Consider the following 22,200-nt stretch of genomic DNA (forward strand, 5'->3'; position numbering starts at 1 on the left):
GGAGTGCTATTAGCTCATTGGTGGCCCAATTGACATGAATGCCTATTAAGTTATGCATTCAGGACTTTGGCTAATGCAGAGTGTATATTTACCTAGAAAAAAAATGAAGGATTGGTGGTCACATTTGGAGGTAGGAAGTTTGATAAATACCTTCATGAATGAAATTTGTGATAATCACAGAGCAGAAAACGTGACTTGATCTGCATAAAGAGGACAAGACAGTGGCGCCCATAGCTTCAGGCTGTATTCAGCAGTGGGCTGTAATGCGAAATGCTTATAATTTTAAGTTAGAATACTTTCTGGGAGGCTGAGTAGTGAAAGTGGATGCATTGAGCTGCCTCCCATTAGCAGACACACTATTCATGGTATTCCTATTGGAAGAGTCTGCAATGATATTAAAATTTCTGGACACGTTCCTGGCTGCAGCTAACAATATCAACTTTGGACACAGAAAGATCCAGTCCTTTTCAAACTGAAACAGTTTGTATTAATGAAACCAAAAGTCCATAACAACTAGAATTGAAACATTTTTGGACCTGGAAAGACCAGTTCATCGAAGAAGATGGTATTTTGTTATGGGAACAAGACTGATTGTTCAAAGCAAAAGTAATCACCAAATAATGTCTAAATTCCATCAGGGCCAACCAGGGGTCTCCAAAACGAAGACATTGGTGAGAAATTATGCCTGGTGACGAGACCTGGATGCAGACATAGCTACATTGGTGGAGCAATGTCCAGAGTGTCAACAAGGACAGAAATTACTGCCAGCATCATCCACGGGAATGGCCAGGTAAAATATGGATTTGGTTGTATGTCGACTATGAGGTCAATGTTCGCGGTCATTGTAGGTGCCCATTCACAGTGACTCAATGTACATAACGTAAAACGCTGGATGACTATAGAAAAACTGCACACATCTTCTCAAACACACTGAGTCTTGAAATTGTTGGTCACAGATAATTGGCCATTGTTTACCAGGAGACTTTGGGTATTTCTTAAAGTTGAATGGGATTTGACATAAGTACAGCTCCGTACAACCTATCATTCAATTGTCAAGCAGAAATGGCGATCCAAACTTTAAAGGCTGGATTGAAAGAAACAGCCTACAGCCTACAGCCTCACCAAGTTGCTACAATTCTTGTTTGATTAAAGGATCCCCATATGCAAAAACAGGGATTGCACTGGCAGAGTTGTTAATGGGTAGAAGATTCGCACCAAGTTAAGTCAGATCTTCTTGTACCTCGGGAGAGGGTGAAACAGCATCAGGAATTCAAATGCCACACCAAAGACTCTGCCAAGTGAAAGAGAGTTTGATACAGGAGATGGTATTTTGTGTATGAGTTGTGGAAATGGCCTCACATGGATAAGGGGCATAGTCAATGTGTATTCAATACCAGGGATGTGTTGAGTTTCAGTAGGTTTGATTGCCCTGAATAAGCATGTTGACCTTACAAGAGCCATGAATTTGCAAACAATGTGGGAGCATCATGTGCCCTGCCCTCGGAATTTTTGGAAGTACTGCTGGAATCCATGAATTTACTCTGTCAAAAGTTTTTCAGTCCTCTGAATTAGAGTGATGGAAGTAGCCACCTCAATGCTTTTGCTACTGGAAGAAGAGACCAAGGCACTCTAAGCACAAGAATTGAATTCCTATGCATTGCATTCTGCCCATGTTAGATGCCGAGTCAAAGAAACCTGACCCGGTGCTAAAACGCTCCAAGAGACTCTCAAAGAGAAAGGACTGACCTATGTCTGTGGACTGAGAGAGGGGAAGGATGTAGAGACTGTAACACGATCAGCTAACTGGAACTCATACAATTATGAATTCCCTAACTGGGACTGAATATGGTCCGATAAGGGAGGCCTGGCTGACATAAAAAGGTTGAGTGTCAGGGCTGCTGCCACTCTGGTGCCTGACTCTGTATTAGGTGTACTATAATCAAGGACTGTTCACATGAAAATAAAGGCTGACTTGGTGATGGCCTCTGTGGAATCATTTCAATGAGAATCAATTGTCCTTGGTAATTTCAGGTTTCTTGGAAAGGGTAGAAATTAATGGCAAATAACACTGACAACTAAACGATTAGGATGATAATTTAATGAGCAGTAACAGTCAAGCAAAATATTGAAAGAAGTAGTTTCCTTTCTCTTATGTCACCTCCTTCTCTATAGAGCAGGCCACTTTTTTGTGCCTTTAAATGATCCAGCCATTTAGAAGGATAAACACTTGAACAGTTATTGTCAACTAATGTTCTCTGACATTCCAACAAATACCAAAAAAAGCCATTAAGCTATCTGGAGACACAGACATTTGCATTTTGAAATATTTCAATAAATAAATAGAATTCAAATATTTCAATAAATAAATAGAAATAATATTTCTCCAAAAGTTGTAAATCCTATTTGAAATACCTCATTTACAATACTAACCTGCCAAACAGGATCAGTGTGCTTGCCTGATTTAGGTGAACTCTTGTAAGTAGGTCCTGTAGCATTTTCCATGATATTATAGACAGCAACACAACCATCATAAAAGCCAACAGCTATCAGATGAGGATACATATTGTGGAAATCCAGGCATAAGACACTGCTGTCTGAACTGTATTGGTATTCAGGGTAGGTTGGATTTTTCAGTGAGAATACGAGAAGCATGCCACGGTTCTGTTTCATAAAATCATCTAAGAGTGAGGTAGAAAACAATAATTAATATTTCATGAACCAAAGTAGAAGATAAACAAACTTATTTACAGATATTAAGGGCAGGATTCTTTTTCAAAACAGTGGAGATCCTGCCATTGGGTTGGATATGGGTGACCAGCAGACATGGATGGGAAGCAGGGTCAGGTGGGAGTAGGACATCTCCACAATGTTGCCATGAGAATCAAGGAACTAGGAGAACAGAAGAAGCTTTAACTAAATAGAGGGGAGTAGAACTCTAGAACAAGCAAACAAAGGCATTGTAGCTCAGTGGTTAGCATTGCTGCCTCACATCACCAGGGAACCGGGTTCAATTTCAGCCTCAGGTGACTGTCTGTGTGGAGTTTGCATATGCTCCCCGCGTTGGTGTGGGTTTCTTCCAGGTGCTCCAGTTTCCTCCCACAGTCCAACGATGTGCAGATTAGGTGAATCGGCCATGCTAAAATGCTTATAGCGTTCAGGGATGTGTAGGTTAGATGCATAAGTCAGGGGAAATGTAACGGAATGGGTTTGGGTGGGATACTCTTCAGAGGGTCAGTGTGGACATGTTATGCCAAATGGTCTGCTTCCACACTGTAGGGATTCTATTCTATGGTTCTAAAGACTTCCAAAGGAAAAATAATATGGCATCATTACCTTGAGGTCATAACACTCAAGTGTGGGGCAGGAAGGGACAAAGTATACAAACATTTTAAACAAGGTAGCAAATAGGATCAATAGGGAAAATGGTAAAAAAGACAAAACTATGGATGTTTATATAAATGAACATAGTCTTCAGATCAAAATAAATGAGTTAACAACACAAATGGAGGTTAATGTGTATGACTTTAAAGCTCACTTGTATGGTTACATGGGTGGTGGCAGAGTAGCTCACTTCAGCCAGAGCTCATCTGCTCTGTCCGTTCCTTTTCTTCTCTCTCTTTTCTTTCTCTATTCTTTTTCTTCTTTCTTCTCAGCCTGAGACTACATGCCTCGGCACAGACTTGAACTTTCGGCCGTGGACTCCTGGCCTCAGCACAGACCCAGCATGGCAGTCTCCCAACCTGGTGAGGCATCTTCCTGCCTGACAGGGCAATTCTTTGGCCCAGCGTGGCTTCCTCTTCGCCTGACATGGCAGAATCTCAGATTCAGCACAGAGCCAGCATGGCAGCCTCCTGGCTTGACATGACATCCTCCCAACCTGACAGGGCATCCTCCCAGCCTGACCTGGCATCTCACAGCCCCTCATGGCATCTTCCCAACTCTGCATGATGGTCTTTCAGTGGCCCAGCATGGTCTGATCTTGAGTGGTCTCCTGGCCTTGAGCACAGTCTGGAGTCAAAGCTCACTGCTGACTGGATGCTAGGTACCAACATAGACTGGATTGGAACGACCATTGTTTTAATTTTTTTTAAATTTTTCTGTCTTCTAATTTATTCCTATAATCTGCAAAGCTGGACTTCTTATTTCTTTATTTTTCTATTTTTTTCCCCAAAGTACTTGAACGGCAGAATTTGTACCTAGGTACTTTTGTACCAAAGATGGCGCCGTAAGTGGCGAGTTGTAAATTTTCACTGTACTCATGTGAGTACATGTGACAAAAATGCTAATTCTAATATAAAGGAAAACAAAGCTGGTAACTAAATATTTATGTGTATGGAATTTTTTAAAAGGACAGGAAGTGTGGACTGTATGATGGTGTAGCTGAAAATGTGTTGCTGAAAAAGCACAGCAGGTCAGGCAGCATCCAAACAGCAGGAGAATCGACGTTTCGGGCATGAGCCCTTCTTCAGGCTCATGCCCGTAACATCAATTCTCCTGCTCTTTGGATGCTGCCTGACCTGCTGCGCTTTTCCAGCAACACATTTTCAGCTCTGATCTCCAGCATCTGCAGTCCTCACTTTCTCCAGTATGATGGTGTAGCTTTGTTAGTATGAGATGAAACATTTATGGTCAGCCAGTGATGCCCTTATCCAACAAAAGAATAAGTCTTAAAAATGCAACAGCAAGAAATGATTTTGGATGAGAAGACAAAAAAAAATCAGTGGAGTGTGAAACCATGAAGATACTGTTAGAAGCAGCCTATAGATTACCTAACATTAGCTTTACTGGAGTACAAAAAAAAGGGCACATTAAAAAGACAATACATTAATCATGGATGACTTTAACCTTTATGTAGATTGTGAAAATCAGAACTAGTTATCAGGAAGAATTCATAGAGTGTATTCAAGACAGTTTCCTAGAACAATATGTTGAGTGCCCAACCTGAGATCATGGTAGTTTGCACCTTGTAATGCATCATGAGACCCCTTTAATAAATGATCTCAGAAGCAGTCACCATTACAAGGTAGAATTAAAAACTCAGTTTGTGAGTGAAAAATTTTGGTTGGAAATAATTGTACGAAACTTAATCAACAGTAAGTACAAAGATTTGGCTGCGTTGAAAAGCAGATTGGCAGCAAAGACAGTTGATGAACAATGAAAAGCATTGAAGAAAAAAAATAGAAAAAATTAATTTTAAATGTTGGAGCAGTATGTTAGCAAGGATTGAGATTTGGTTACCTAATGGAAGACAGAGTTAGGATAATGTTGGGGAAGCTTTTTCCACTATGGCAACCTGTAACTGGTGATGTGATTTGATTTGATTTATTATTGTCACCTGTTGAGATATAGTGAAAAGTATTGTTTTGCGTGCTATCCTGGCAAATTATATCATACATAAGTACATCAGGGTAATAGAACATAATGTAGAATATAGTGTTCCAGCTACAGAGAAGGTACAGAGAAAGATCAACTTTATTATTTGAGAGAGCACAGCAGTTCAGGCAGCATCCAAGGAGCAGTGAAATCGACGTTTCGGGCAAAAGCCCTTCATCAGGAATCCTGATGAAGGGCTTTTGCCTGAAACGTCGATTTCGCTGCTCCTTGGATGCTGCCTGAACTGCTGTGCTCTTCCAGCACCACTAATCCAGAAGATTCCTGATGAAGGGCTTTTGCCCGAAACGTCGATTCCGCTGCTCCTTGGATGCTGCCTGAACTGCTGTGCTCTTCCAGCACCACTAATCCAGAATCTGGTTTCCAGCATCTGCAGTCACTGTTTTTACCTCCTTTATTATTTGAGAGGTTCATTCAAAAATTGGTAACAGTGGGGAATCTGTTCTTGAATCTGTTCCTGAAATTACAGGCCTGTGTGACTCACTTGGTGGGTTAGGGAAATTTTTGGAAAAGATTCTTATAGACCAAGATCTCTACGCACTGAGAAGCAAATGGACTTATTAGAAATAGCATGGTTTTATGTGGTGGAGGTCATGCCTCACTAACTTGATCAAGTTTTTTGAGGAGGTGACGAAGATATTTGATGAGATTAAAGCGGTTGATGTTGTCTACATGGACTTCAGTGAAGCCTTTGACAAGATCTCTCATGGCAGACTGGTACAAAAGATTAAATCAAATGGTATCAGAGGTAAGCTGGCAAGATGGACATTGAACTGGCTTAGTTATAGGAGACGGAGGCCAGCAATGGAAGGACACTTTTGGGAATGGAGAATTGTAACTAGTGGTGTTCTACAGGAATCAGTGCTGGTACCTCTGTTGCTCATGATCTACATAAAAGATGGTCTATTTACTAAGTTTGCAGATAATACAACAATTGGTGGAGTTCTTGGTAGTGAGGAGGATTGTCAGAGGATACAGCAGGATATAGATCAGTTGGAGGCATGGGCAGAAAAATGGCAGATAGAGTTTAATCTGGATAAATGTGGGTGATGCATTTTGGAAGGTGGAAATTATAGATTGAATTGCTGAACCTTTAAGAGTATTGATATGCAGAGGGATCAGGGTGTGCAGGTCTATAGATCACTGAAGGTGGCAGCACAGGTAGATAAAGTAGTAAAGATGGCTTATGGCATGCTTGCTTTCTTTGGAAGGAGCACTGAATATAAAGATAGACAAGTTATGCTGCAGCTGTATAGAACCTCAGTTAGGCCACACTTGGAATATTGCATATAGTTTTGCCTGAAACGTCGATTTTCCTGTTCTTCGGATGCTGCCTGACTGCTGTGCTTTTCCAGTACCACTCTAGGATGTTGATTGGTATGGGAGATTTTAGCTATGAAGAGAGGTTGGATGGACTGGGTTTGTTTTCAGTGGAAGGCAGGAGATTGAGGGGTGACCAGAAAGAAGTTGTGAATGGTATGGATAGAGTGGAAAGTAAGAAGCTTTTTCCCAGGGTGGAGAGGTCAATTACCAGTGGACACAGGTTCAAGGTGCTAAGGGACAAGTTTAAAAGAAATGTGCAAGACACATTTTTTACAAAAAGGGCAGTGAGTGCCTGGAACACGTTGGCAGAAAAAGTGGTGGAAACAGATACAATAGCCGCATTCAACAAGCACCTGGATGAACAAATGAAGAGAAGGGGAATAGAGGGATACGGATGTAAGTGAAGACAATTTTAGTATAGAAGGGCAAAATATATTGGCGCAGGCTTGGTGAGTCGATGGGCCTGTTCCTGTGCTGTATTGTTCTTTGTTCTTTGAATCTGTTGGTACATGTTTTCAAACTTTTGTATCTTCTGCCTGATGGAAGACGGCACAATCGGGGTGGGACGGATCTTTGATTTTAATGGTTCCTTTCCCAATGCAGCATTGTATATAGACGGAGTCAATAGATTGAAGGCTGATTTGCATGATGGACTGGATTATATTCATAATTCTCTGCAATTTCTTGTCTTAGGCAGAGCAGTACCAAGCTATGATACATTTAGATAAGATGCTTTCTAGGCTACATCTATAAAAATCTGAAAGAGTCATTATGGACATGCTAAATTTCCTTAGCCTTCTGAGGAAGTGGAAGCATTGTTGTGCTTTCTTGAGTGGGGCTACAACTATTTACAATATACATTCATTCCTTGGATAAGGGAAGTTAATGTACTATAGCATCAATTTAACTATGACATGAAAATAGATGAGAGATCAAGTCATGAGGATGACATAAGAAATCTACAGGAAGATATAGATAGGTTAGGTGAGTGGGCAAATGCCTTGCAGATGAAATATAATATGGAAAAATGTGAGCTTATGCACTTTGGTAGGAAGAATAATGGAGCTGAATATTATTTGAATGAAGAAAGACTGCGGCAAGCTCAACACCGAGAGAGTTAGAGGTCCATGTGAATCACAAAAATCGAGCATAAATGTTCAGCAGGTAAGACAGCCAGAGAGTCATGGAGTCATAGAGTTGTACAGCATGGAAACAGACCCTTCAGTCTAACCTGTCCATGTCAACCAAATACCCCAACCCAATCTAGTCCCACCTGCCAGCACCAGGCCCATATCCCTCCAAACCCTTCTTATTCATATATCCATCCAGATGCCTTTCAAATGTTGTAATTGTACCAGCCTCCATCACTTCTTCTGGCAGCTCATTCCATACATGTACCACCCTCTGCATGAAAAAGTTGTCCCTTAGGTTTCTTTTATTTCTTTCCCCTCTCACCCGAAACCTATGCTCTCTAATTCTGGACTCACCTACCCCAGAGAAAAGACTTTGTCTATTTATCCTATCCATGCGCCTCATGATTGTATAAACCTCTATAAGGTCACCCCCCTCAGCCTCCAACGCTCCTGATAGTTCAAATATTCAACCTCTCCCTGTAGCTCAAATCCTCCAACCCTGGCAACATTCTTGTAAATCTTTTCTGAACCCTTTCAAGTTTCACAACACCTTTCCAAAAGGAAGGAAAGCAGAATTGCACGCAATATTCCAACAGTGGCCTATTCAATGTCCTGTACAGCCACAAAATGACCTCCCAACTCCTGTACTCAATACTAAAGGAGAGGATACCAAATCTGTTCTTTGTTATACAAATTAAAAATTGGCCTTTATTTTAAAGGGAATAATTATAACAATAGAGAGTCTTGCTAAAACTATGCAAGACATTAGTTAGAACACACATTGACTACTATGAACAGTTTGATCCCATATTCAAAGGAAAGGTGTACTGACATTAGAGACAGTCCAACATACATTCACTAAGTTGATCCTAGGTTTAGCACGATTGTGAGGACAGGTTGAATAGAATGCAAGGATACTTTACTGAGACATACCAGAGACGTACGTGACTTGACAGGCTAGATACAAATAGGTTGTTTCCCCTTGTCAAAGAGTATGAAATTAAGTGGCACAGTTCAGAGCAAGGCCTCACTCATTTAAGTGAGAAGTGAGAAGGAATTTCTTCCCTCACAGGATAGTGAATCAGTGAAATGCTTTATCGCAGAGTGCTGTCAAGGCTTGATTATTAAGTATTTCAAAGCTAAGATAGACAGATTTTTAATCAGTAAGAGATCTTCTTGAATAATAGAGCAGATTCAATGGGCTGAATGCCATACATTTGCTTCTGTGTCTTATTCTCTTATGGCTTAAGGAGGCAATTAAGATCTGTAGACCTGAGCTGTGAACTAACAAGATTGGCAAATTGGCTTTCTGCTGACCATTCAAATGATCAAGAACTCTGACACTTGAGACCACCGAGAGTGGTGAACATGCTGAGGTAACATTTTTACAATCGACCAAATAGGAAGGGCACAGGAAACAGATTTGAGTCCATCCGTCCGTATTGGGTTTGACAGGAATATCACTCCATAACAGGCCCCTTTTGAGGCCTTGGAATATTTGGCTTCAATGCACTCCATAAGCACAAGCAGGCCATTTTTCTCTTGAGTCTGCTCTGTCACTCAATGATATCATGGCTGATCAGATAATCCTCAACTCCACTTCACTGCCCTTTCTTTACAACCTTTAATTCCCAGAATGTTTAAAACTCTATGTGAGCCTTGAATATACTTAAAATTCCAATCTCAACAACCTTGGCAAATGGCTGGTAGTATTCCATACAACTGGCAGCCTCCTCACATAACAGCTGGGCATACATTCTGCCATTGACAACATACTTGTAAGGAGAAACAAACTTGTAAGGAGATCTCAGCTATCTGTAAGAATAATAGGGTAGTTATGGTCGGGGTTTTTAACTTTCCAAATATCGACTGGGACTGCCATAGTTTAAAGATTTAGATGAAGAGAAATTTCTTAAGTGAGTACAAGACAATTTTCTGATTCAGTATGTGGATGTACCTACTAGAGAAGGTGCAAAACTTGACCTACTCTTGGGAAACAAGGCAGGGCAGGTGACTAAGGTGTCAGTGGGGGAGCACTTTGGGGCCAATGACCATAATTCTATTCGTTTTAAAATAGTGATGGAAAAGGATATACCAGATCTAAAAGTTGAAGTTCTAAATTGGAGAAAGGCCAATTTTGACGGTATTAGGCAAGAACTTTCGAAAGCTGATTGGAGGCAGATGTTTGCAGGTAAACGGATGGCTGGAAAATGGGAAGCCTTCAGAAATGAGATAACAAGAAACCAGAGAAAGTATATTCCTGTCAGGGTGAAAGGGAAGGCTGGTAGGTATAGGGAATGCTGGATGACTACAGAAATTGACGGTTTGGTTAAGAAAAAGAAGGAAGCATATGTCAGGTACAGACAGGATAGATTGAGTGAATCCTTAGAACAGTATAAAGAAAGTAGGAGTATACTTAAGAGGGAAATCAGGAGGGCAAAAAGGGGACATGAGATAGCATTGACATATAGAATTAAGGAGAATCCAAAGGGTTTTTACAAATATATTAAAGGACAAAAGGGTAACTAGGGAGAGAATAGGGCCCCTCAAAGATCAGCAAGTAGCCTTTGTGTGGAGCCACAGAAAATGGGGGAGATACTAAATGAATATTTTGCATCAGTATTTACTGTGAAAAAGGATATGGAAGATATAGACCATAGGGAAATAGATGGTGACATCTTGCAAAATGTCCAGATTACAGTGGAGGAAGTGCTGGATGTCTTGAAGTAGGTAAAAGTGGATAAATCCCCAGGACCTGATCAGGTGTGCCCAAGAACTCTGTGGGAAGCTAGAAAAGTGATTGCTGGGCCTCTTGCTGAGATATTTGTATCATCGATAGTCACAGGTGAGGTGCCGGAAGACTGGAGGTTGGCAAACGTGGTGCCACTGCTTAAGAAGGACGGTAAAGACAAGCCAGAGAACTATAGACCGGTGAGCCTGAACTCAGTGGTGGGCAAGTTGTTGGAGGGAATCCTGAGGGACACGATGTACATGTATTTGGAAAGTTAAGGACTGATTAGGGATAGTCAACATGGCTTTGTGTGTGGGAAATCATGTCTCACAAACTTGACTGAGTTTTCTGAAGAAGTGACAAAGAAGATTGATGAGGGCAGAGCAGTACATGTGATCTATATGGACTTCAGCAAGGTGTTCAATAAGGTTTCCCATGGGAGACTGATTAGCAATGTTAGATTTCATGGAATACAGAGAGAACTAGCCATGTGGATACAGAACTGGCTCAAAGGTAGAAGGATATGTACCGGGTGCTGGCAGGTGGGACTAGATTGGGTTGGGATATCTGGTTGGCGTGGACAGGTTGGACCAAAGGGTCTGTTTCCATGCTGTACATCTCTATGACTCTATGACTCTTTGTGAGTGGCCTGTGTAAATGCCTTTCAATGGGCTATTAATTTTTTGAAATGACTTCCAAATTTACTTTGAGACAAATGTGTTCTGCTGTCCCAAGCATTGGAAACCTACCTGTCAGCAGGAGTGCATTGGGAGCTACCAACAGCTCCTGTCTCATAGCCTGGCATCTGATGCCCAGTGAAATTCTGTCCCTAATTTCACTATTAAAGATTTGGAATTATTTTCGGTACAAGAAAAAAAAACTTAAATAAACACTGCAAAACTTCTTCAAGAATGATTGCATATCAAATGTGTAGCAAAAGAAAATGTTCAAATAGTGGCAAGTTCCACACTTTAATCATTATATGCAGAGGGACCAGATTTTCAACAGTTCAAGCCAAGAAAAATTGAAAAGGCAGAGATAGATTTTTGAATAGTAAAGGAATTAAGGGTAATAGTGTGTGGGCGGGTAAGTGGAGCTGAGTTCACAAAAAGATGAGCCTTGATCTTATTGAATGGCAGAGCAGGCTCGAAGGGCCTGATGGCTTACTCCCTCTCCCGTTTTTTATGTTCTTATGATATTCTGCAAGTTTTAGCAAAACATATGTTGTGACATTGAGAGATCATTCTCCAAACAAAGATGAAAATATAATTTAAGTCAGACATCACTGGTGCAAGATGTTACTGTTGAAAAATATATATTTTGTTTTCAGAAAGTTCTGGTGAAGTAAGCATTCAAATATTTGGATAATGTAATTGTGTGTAATTAATGTTTCCAATGAGCAATGATTTAAGATTTCAGGTGAGATTAATTAATATACGCTTCTCCTCTATCAGAAAATAAAGCACAGTCTTTTTAGAAAAAGTTTTCTTTGTGTGTACTCAATTCAATTTGGCCTCAGACAGGAAGAGCCAACATGAGCCCCAGAAATGTGCATAAACTGACAGCTGCTGCTTCTTTGTTGAAGATGGGGCAAGAACAGATGAAAGTTAACAGCAAGGCCAAGTGATGAAGAATCACAGAATAAACAGAAGTTTAATGAACAAAATGAAAATATTAAAATAAAATAAGTTATCTAAACATAGAATACAAATTGAAAATCATAAAACATTGTAAAAACCTGTCTCATCTATACCACAAAACCATCACTGTACAATTTTACATCCAGTGAAACTACCCCACTATCTCAAAATTTTAAATTTGACTCACCAGAACTTCCCCAATTCATTGCTTTGAACTCCGAGGTATCCTTAAATGAATGTTCACAAGGCTGAAGCCTTAGACTTTCTCAGTCTTTTCAGAACCTGCTGATTTCTGACCAACCACTCCTGGTCTGGAAGTTATAGTAACCAACTTTCTACCAAAGTCATTTATTCCTTGAATTGTCCCATTCTCATTTCAAGTCATGTCTCCTTTCAAGAACTTCCACTCTCTAGGTTTCCAAAACTAAAACTAAGCTAAACTAGTTTATTTAAAATGGCAGAAGGATATGAACCTATAGAGAGAGACAGAAAAGAGGGGGCAAAGAGCAAAAACAAAAGAATGACAATGAGCATATAAGAAAGTGGAAAAAAATCATAGAAATAGATCTAGTGAAAAAGCAGCCTGTTTTGTTGGGAGGTAACTGCATAACCTTGACAGTTTGTGGAAATCATCTTTTAAGTAGTTGACACAGAGTCACCTGGAAATGTTTTCGACTTGTTTTCTGCATAACAGAATATCTGGAAAAGTACTGAAAGTACTACAAAATGGTGAGACAGCATGTAACCAGAACAGTATTAATATCAAGCACTTTTTCCCACTCCTTGGACTTTCCCTGTCGGATCAGGTTCATGAGACTGGGGCCATGAACCTACACTGGAGTTTGTGAGGCGAATGCCATGAAATCTGAGATAAAGCTCCAAGTGCCAGCCGTCCAATGTCCCCGGCATGAAGACAAGGCAATATGACTCATTAGTTAAATATGTATAAAGTATATTAACCTCACCAATTTGCTTATAGTTAAAATGTATATTAAGTAGATTAAACTAATAAATTAGCTATATATTTAATTGCACATATCTTCATGTAATCATTTTGATCAGATCTTAAAAGAATCTATTCAGGTCCTAACAGCTTAATAATACCAGAATAAGCTTGCAGGGAACATTCAATCGATCGTAGAAGTTTCTATAGGTATGTGAAGAGAAAAAGATTAGTGAAGACAAATGTAAGTCCTTTTGCATACAGATACAGGGGAAGTTATAATGGGGAACTTAGAGATGACAGACCTATTAGATGCATATTTTAGTTCTGTCTTCACAAAGCAGGACACAAATAATGTCACAAAAAATTTGGTGAACAAGGACCAAGTGAGATGGAGAAATCAAAGCAAATCAGTATCAGCAGGGAAATGGTTTTGGGGAAACTGATGGAATGAAAGGTCAATTAATTCCCAAGGTAGTGATAAGCAATATCCCAGTGTACTTAAGAAAGTGATCATAGAAATAGTGGATGCATTGGTGGTCAGCTTCCAAGATTTTGTAGACTCTGGAACTGTTCCTGTAGATTGAAGGGTAGCTAATGTAAACCGATCAATTAAAAAAGGAGGGAGAGATAAAACAGGGAAATTACAGGTGTGGCAGGCTTTAAAGAAGGCAAATGATATGCTGGACTGCATGTCAACTGTGCAGGTCCTTTTATGGGTTCAATGTTCTTAGTCATTGTAGACATTCACTCAAAGTGGTTGGATGTGCATAGGATCCATTCGTCAAACACTAGAATGACAATTGAAAAACCACGTGTTATTCAAAGCATGCAGTCCCAGAGGTGCTGTTGCAGATAACAGGCCATCATCTAGCCACAGGGAATTTGAGTACTGTATTTTTTAAAGTTGAATGGAATTTGACATAAAAGAACACCACCCATGATCCAATGGTCTGGCAGAAAGAAGCAGTCCAAACTTTGAAGGATGGCTTGACCAAAAAGCCCACAGCCTTGCTAGATACCAAGAGATAGCACTGGCAGAGTTGCTCATGGGTAGAAGGCTCCACACCAGATTAAGTCTGATCTTCTCAGACTTGAGAGAGGGAGGGAGGTGAAACAGCATTAGAGATGCCAATCCAGACAAACGACTCTGCCAAGCAAGAGACAGTTTGATGCAGGGGATGAAGTTGGTTTAAGAATCAGAGAAATGGCCCAAAAATGGGTAAGACGCATGGTCAATGCAAGGTGATGTAGAAAGTGCGGATGAGTGCAACAGTCCTGAACAAGCATGTGGAGCTTGCAAATGTGAATTTGCAAATGGTGCCAGAGCAAGACTTGGCCTACCCCTTGGAGCAGTCGGAAAGGCTGCTGGAACCCGTGACTGCACGCTGTCTGTCAAGCATCGTCGAGTCTTCAGAAGAAGTAGACTTGATGCCTTTGCTGCCAGAAGACAGTGAACCTCTCCCAATGTGCTTCTGCACAAGAGGCGAGTCTCCATGTGTTACATGTCACCTGTAATGGATGCCAAATTGGAGGAAACTGACCCAGTACTAAAATGCCCCAGGACACTCTCCAAGATAAAGGGAGGGCGAGGGATGTAGTGAGGGATGTAGATGTAAGTACACTGGGATATTGCTTATCAGTCCCTTGGGGATCGTAATGAGCCAGCTTGACCTCATAGAACATGTTCCCAGGGAGCCCTGCCTGACATATAAAAAAGGGAGTTTCAAAGATGCTGACACTCTGGTACCTGAGGAGAAAGTGAGGACTGCAGATGCTGGAGATCAGAGCTTAAAAATGTATTGCTGGAAAAGCGCAGCAGGTCAGGCAGCATCAAAGGAACAGGAGAATCGACATTTCGGGCATAAGCCCTTCTTCAGGTACTTTGGTACCTGACTCTGAATGAAGCAGTACTGAAGATGATGACTGTTCATGCATAAATAAAAGGAGCCTTGGTGACCAATACTTGAAATATCAGCATTCATCAGCTGTCCCTCAATTTCAGTATGATGTCACTTCAAGGTCATGAATATTGGCGATGGGCTTTCATGTGACTCAACATGATCATTTCCATGTGACTCAACAAGCAGAGGCCACGAGGAAAGTTTTTTTTAATACAATGAGTTGTAATGTAGCAGATGCAATAGTAGCATTCAAAAGAAAAATGAATAATATGGCAAAGTAGAAAATAGAATTAATGTCAGACCACTGCCATGCTGCCCCCTTGTGGAATGTATGTATTGTTGGTAGCCAATGTAGCCCTAAAAAATCGTTTCCACTTTCTATCATGAACACCCTTTACTTTGAGCAAAACATTGAGTTGAATGGTGGGGGATACAAAAGCTGGAAAATGGGATTAATCGAATAATTTCACCAAAGATTAGGCACAGGCATGATGATTAAATGGCTTCCTTCTGCGCAAAATCATTCTATGATAACAGAGTCAAACATATGCTTGGTTTTAAGGAAGACCATGTGTTTACTTTCTCAGCAGTTTAGTGTTAGAGTTAAATTGGCACTGTAAGTCTGGAATCGGTACTGGACTTGTCTTTAGCTCCAGTCAAGATGCAGCAGAGCCGGACGGTCCAACCAGAGCTTCTGCGCTCCTTCTGTTTATTTCCTGTTTTCCTCTCTTTTTGTGCCATTTCCCCTCTTGGTATTCTCTCCTGAGGTACAGTGGGCTGGAGGCTTGTGCAGAGCAGGGCTGACCAGCTGGCTGGAGGTCCAAGCAATGTGGGGACGACCAGTGGGCTGGAGGCTCAGGCAGAGTGGGGACGGCCAGTGGGCTGGAGGCTCAGGCAGAATGGAGACCACCAGTGGGCTGGAGGCCAGAGCAATGCAGGGACGGCCAGTGGGCTGGAGGCTCGGGCAGAGCGGGGACGACCAAGGGGCTGGAGGCAGAGTGGGGATGGCCAGTGGTCAGGAGGCCAGAGCAATACAGGGACTACCAGTGGGCTGGAGGCTCAGGCAGAGTGGGGACGACCAGTGGGCTGGAGGCCCGAGCAATACAGGGACGGTCAGTGGGCTGGAGGCTTGGGCAGAGCGGGAACGACCAGTGGGCTGGAGGCCCGAGTGGAGCGGGAAGGACAGTGAGCTGGAAGCCCGAGCAATGCAGGGACGGCCAGTAGGCTGGAGGCTCAGGCAGAGCGGGGATGACCAGTGGTCTGGAGGCCAGAGCAATACAGGGACTACCAATAGGCTGGAGGCTCAGGCAGAGCGGGGATGACCAGTGGGCTGGAGGCCCGAGCAATACAGGGACGGCTAGTGGGCTGGAGGCTCGGGCAGAGCAGGGACGGCTAGTGGGCTGGAGGCTCAGGCAGAGTGGGGATGGCCAGTGGGCTGGAAGCCTGAGCGATGTGGGAATGGTCAGCGGGCTGAAGGCTTGAGCAATGCGGAGATGGGCAACGGGCTGGTGTTTTGGGCAGAGGGGGGATGGCCAGTGGGCTGGAGGCTCGGGCAGAGCAGGGACGACCAGTGGGCTGGAGGCCTGAGCAATGCAGGGACGGCCAGTGGGCTGGAGGCTCGGGCAGAGCGGGAACGACCAGTGGGCTGGAGGCCCGAGTGGAGCGGGAAGGACAGTGGGCTGGAAGCCCGAGCAATGCAGGGACGGCCAGTAGGCTGGAGGCTCAGGCAGAGCGGGGATGACCAGTGGTCTGGAGGCCAGAGCAATACAGGGACTACCAATAGGCTGGAGGCTCAGGCAGAGCGGGGATGACCAGTGGGCTGGAGGCCCGAGCAATACAGGGACGGCTAGTGGGCTGGAGGCTCGGGCAGAGCAGGGATGGCTAGTGGGCTGGAGGCTCAGGCAGAGTGGGGATGGCCAGTGGGCTGGAAGCCTGAGCGATGTGGGAATGGTCAGCGGGCTGAAGGCTTGAGCAATGCGGAGATGGGCAACGGGCTGGTGCTTTGGGCAGAGGGGGGATGGCCAGTGGGCTGGAGGCTCGGGCAGAGCAGGGACGACCAGTGGGCTGGAGGCCTGAGCAATGCAGGGACGGCCAGTGGGCTGGAGGCTCGGGCAGAGCGGGGACGACCAGTGGGCTGGAGGCCTGAGCAATGCAGGGACGGCCAGTGGGCTGGAGGTCTGAGCAATTCAGGGACGGCCAGTGGGCTGGAGGTCCGAGCAATGCAGGGACGGCCAGTGGGCTGGAGGCCCGAGCAATGCAGGGACGACCAGTGGGCTGGAGGCCCGAGCAATGCAGGGACGGCCAGTGGGCTGGAGGCCAGAGCAATGCAGGGACGGTCAGTGGGCTGGAGGCCAGAGCAATGCAGGGACGGCCAGTGGGCTGGTGGCTCGGGCAAAGCTGGGACGACCAGTGGACTGGAGGACTGAGCAATGCAGGGACGGCCAGTGGGCTAGAGGCTCGAGCAGAGTGGGGATAGCCAGTGGGCTGGAGGTCCGAGTGGAGTGCGGATGGCTAATGAGCCAGAGGCCTGAGCGATGTGGAATTGGCCAGTGGCTGGAGGCTCGAGCAGAGCAGGGATGGCCAGTGGGTAAAGGCCTGAGTGGACTGGATGGCTGTTGGACTGGGGACTAGTGCAGTGGTCAGCCCTTTACTCTGGTCTACTTAAAGCCTGTAATGCTTACCTGACAGGCAAGTTCGGTACCCATTAGGATGGCCTCAACCAGGATCTTGGGTTCATGTCTCACTTCTGGTAACCTCACTGTACTCTCATACAAACACTCACACACAAGCACACAGCCACGCACATACACACACACAGTCATTGCACATGATCACATTCACACAGAAACTCTCTCATACCCAGCTCTCTCTCTCTCTCTCTCTCACACACACACACACGTGTGTACGTGCGTGCACATATGTATAAGCCTATGGGGTGATTTTGCATTTGCATTTGTTGATTTATATTTACAGATGCATTCTATTTTGTTCAAAAGCACACAATCTGTAAGCAGTCATAGAACATAGAACATAGAAAAGCACAGCACAGAACAGGCCCTGCAGACCAAGATGTTGTGCCAAGGGCTATTCCTCATCTAAAATAAAATAACTTAACCTACGCACCCTTCAATTTACTGCTGTCCATGTGCATGTCCAGCAGTCGCTTAAATATCCCTAATGACTGCTTCCACCACCACCGCTGGCAATGCATTCCATCATTCACAGCTCTCTGTGTAAAGAACCTACCTCTGACATCCCCGCTATACCTTCCTCCTAATATCCTAAAACTGTGACTCCTCGTGCCAGTCAATCCTGCCCTGGGGAAAAGTCTCTGGTACTGACTTTATCCAAGTCTCTCATGACCTTGTAATCCTCGATCAGATCACTTCTTTTCCTCCTTCTCTCCATAGAGAAAAGTCTGAGCTTAGTCAACCTCTCTTCGTAAGACAAGCCCTCCAGTCCAGACAGCATCCTGGTAAACCTTTTTTGCGCTCTCACTCTATATCTTTCCTATAGTAGGGCGACCAGAACTGGATACAATATTCCAAGTGAGGTCTCAGCAAAGTCTTGTACAGCTGCAGCAAAACCTCCAGCTCTTAAAACTTGAACCCCTGTTAATGAAAGCCAAAACACCTTATGCTTTCTTCACAATCCTATTCACTTGGGGGATCGATGCACTTGAACACCAAACAAAGGTCTCTTTGTTCCTCTACACTGCCAAGAATCCTGTGGTGGCACGGTGGCTCAGTGGTTAGCACTGCTGCCTCACAGCACCAGGGTCCTAGGCTTAATTCCAGCCTTGGGTAACTTTCTGTGTGGAGTTTGCATATTCTTCCCATGTCTGCGTGGGTTTCCTCCGGGTGCTCTAGTTTCCTCCCACAATCCAAAGATGTGCAGATCAAGTGAATTAGCCATGCTAAATTGCCCGTAGTGTTAGATACATCAGTCAGAGGGAAATGGATCTAGGTGGGTTACTCTTCGGAGGGTCGGTGTGGACTAGTTGGGCCGAAGGGCCTGTTTCCACACTGTAGGGAACCTAATCTAATCTAATCTAATCTTAATCCTGCATTCAGGTTTGACCTTCCAAAATGCATCACTTTGCAGTTACCCAGGTTGAACTCCATCTGCCATTTCTCAGCCCAGCTCTGCATCCTGTATATCTCACGTTGCAGCCTGCAATAGCCCTCGATACTATCAACGGCACCTCCAATCTTTGTGTCATCAGTAAATTTACTAACCCAACCCTCAACCTCCTCATTCAAGTCATCTTTGTAGTAATAACTACAAAGAGCAGAGGCCCAAGAACAGAGCCCTGTGGGAAACCACTCACCATTGACGTCCAGGCAGAATATTTTCCATCTACAACCACCCCCTGCCTTCTGTCAGCCAACTAATTCTGAATCCAGACAGCCAAATCCCCCTGTATGCCATACCTCCTGATTTTATGAATGAGCCTACCATAGGGAACCTAATCTAATGCCTTGCTGAAATCCATATACACCATATCCACTGCTTGACCTTCATCGACCTGTCTTGTCACTTCCTCAAAGAACTCAATAAGATTTGTGAGGCATGACCTGCCGCTCACAAAGCCATGAGGTAAAAACAATGACTGCAGATGCTGGAAACCAGATTCTGGATCAGTGGTGCTGGAAGAGCACAGCAGTTCAGGCAGCATCCAAAGTGCAGCGAAATCGAAGTTTTGGGCAAAAGCCCTTCATCAGGAATAAAGGCAGTGAGCTGGAAGCATGGAGAGATAAGCTAGCAGGAGGGTGGGGGTGGGGAGAAAGTAGCATAGAGTACAATGGGTGAGTGGGGGAGGCGATGAAGGTGATAGATCAGGGAGGAGAGGGTGGAGTGGATAGGTGGAAAAGGAGCTAGGCAGGTCGGACAAGTCCAGACAAGTCATGGGGACAGTGCTGAGTGGGAAGTTTGGAACTCGGGTGAGGTGGGGGAAAGCGAAATGAGGAAACTATTGAAGTCCACATTGATGCCCTGGGGTTGAAGTGTTCCGAGGCGGAAGATGAGGCATTCTTCCTCCAGGTGTCTGGTGGTGAGGGAGCGGCAGTGAAGGAGGCCCAGGACCTCCATGTCCTCGGCAAAGTGGGAGGGTGAGGTGAAATGTTGGGCCACGGGGCGGTGTGGTTGATTGGTGCGGGTGTCCCGGAGATGTTCCCTAAAGCCAGTCTCCCCAATGTAGAGGAGACCACATCGGGAGCAATGGATACCATAAATGATATTAGTGAATGTGCAGGTAAACTTTGATGGATGTGGAAGGCTCCTTTAGGGCCTTGGATAGAGGTGAGGGAGGAGGTGTGGGCACAGGTTTTACAGTTCCTGCGGTGGCAGAGGAAAGTGTCAGGATGGGAGGGTGGGTTGTAGGGGGGCGTGGCCCTGACCAGGTAGTCACGGAGGGAACGGTCTTTGCGGAAGGTGGAAAGGGGTGGGGAGAGAAACATATCCCTGCTGGTGGGGTCTTTTTGGAGGTGGCGGAAATGTCGGTGGATGATTTGGTTTATGCGAAGGTTCGTAGGGTGGAAGGTGAGCAGCAGGGGCATTCTGTCCTTGTTACAGTTGGAGGGGTAGGGTCTGAGGGCAGAAGTGCAGGATGTGGACGAGATGCGTTGGAGGACATCTTTAACCACGTGGGAAGGGAAATTGCAGTGTCTAAAGAAGGAGGCCATCTGGTGTGTTCTATGGTGGAACTGGTCCTCCTGGGAGCAGATACGGCGGAGGCGGAGGAACTGGGCATACGGGATGGCATTTTTGCAAGAGGTAGGGTGTGAAGAGGTGTAATCCAGGTAGCTGTGGGAGTCGATGGATTTGTAAAAAATGTCAGTGTCAAGTCGGTCGTCATTAATGGAGATGGAGAGGACCAGGAAGGGGAGGGAGGTGTCAGGATTCTGAAGGGTGAGGGTGAGCAGCCAGAAATTGTGATACATATTGGCACCAATGATATAGCCAGGAAAGAGATTGAGGATCTGAAAAGTAACTACAGTGAGTTAGTTTGGAAGCTGAAGAGCAGGATAAGTACAGTAGTGATTTCAGGTTTGCTACCGGTGCCACAAGATTGTGAAGTGAGGAACAGTCAGCGAGTGCAGCTTAACACGTGGCTGCGAGGCTGGTGCAGCAGGGAGGAACTCAGATATTTAGACCATTGGGATGCCTTCTGAGGAAGGTGGGACCTGTACATGAAGGACAGCTTGCACCTGGACTGGATGGGCACAAATGTCCTGGGTGGGAGATTTGTTCGTGTGATTCGGGAGGGTTTAAACTAGTTTGGCAAGGGTTCGGGAACCAGAGCTACATATCTGAGAGGAGGTAGTTGCAGATGGGGCAGTGACAGGCTGTAGTGAATCTATCAGGAAGGCTTTTCATGTGATGAAACAAAGTGTGTCTGCTTTAATACAAGGAGTGTCAGAAATAAGAGTGATGAACTTAGATGATGGATCAGTACTTGGGACTATGATGCTGTGGCCATAACGGAGACGTGGGTCTTACAGGGGCAGGAATAGTTGCTAGATGTTCCAGGGTTTAGAACATTTAAAAAGAACAGGGAGGGTGGAAAAAGAGAAGGGGGTGTAGCATTGTTAATCAGAGAGTGCATCACAGCTACAGAAACGAAGGTTGTTGAGGAAGGGTGGAAGTTAGGAACACTAAGGGTGCAGCCACCTCATTGGGGGTTTTCTACAGACTCCCTAATAGCAGTAGGGTGATTGAAGAACTCATAGGCAGGCAGATTTTGGAAAAATGCTGATGTGGTAGGGTTGTTGTTATGGGTGACTTCAACTTTCCCAATATTGACTGGAACCTTCAGGAGGGTCTCCTACTCAGTATGTAGACAGGCCAATGAGAGGAGATGCCATTTTGGATTTGGTGCTCGGCAATGAGCCAGGACAGGTGTCAGATCTCACAGTGGAGAGCACTTTGGTGACAGTGACCACAATTGCCTCACATTTGTCAGTCAGTCCATGTGACATTTTATAAATTCCATATTTGGAAATAGAATGAGTCTGACTCAAGGCTGGGATACAGACAGACTCTAACCTCACACCTTTAATGTAATGTCTGAGCTGAGGTGCCACCTTTTTTTAAATAAACATTAAGTTATCTCAGGAATGTGACGACATATTAA

General features: G+C 44.3%; 1 protein-coding gene across 1 annotated transcript in view; it reads right to left on the minus strand.

The window, feature by feature from the left end:
* The window catches only part of dnai1.2 (dynein, axonemal, intermediate chain 1, paralog 2), a 283,210-nt gene that overhangs the window by 156,120 nt on the left and 104,890 nt on the right, over positions 1-22,200 (minus strand). The window contains exon 14 of the mRNA XM_060832730.1: positions 2,431-2,678. Coding sequence (XP_060688713.1) covers positions 2,431-2,678 — 248 coding nt within the window. The remainder of the gene's footprint in view (positions 1-2,430; positions 2,679-22,200) is intronic.

Source organism: Hemiscyllium ocellatum, chromosome 1, assembly GCF_020745735.1.
Source record: "Hemiscyllium ocellatum isolate sHemOce1 chromosome 1, sHemOce1.pat.X.cur, whole genome shotgun sequence".
NCBI lineage: Eukaryota > Metazoa > Chordata > Chondrichthyes > Orectolobiformes > Hemiscylliidae > Hemiscyllium > Hemiscyllium ocellatum.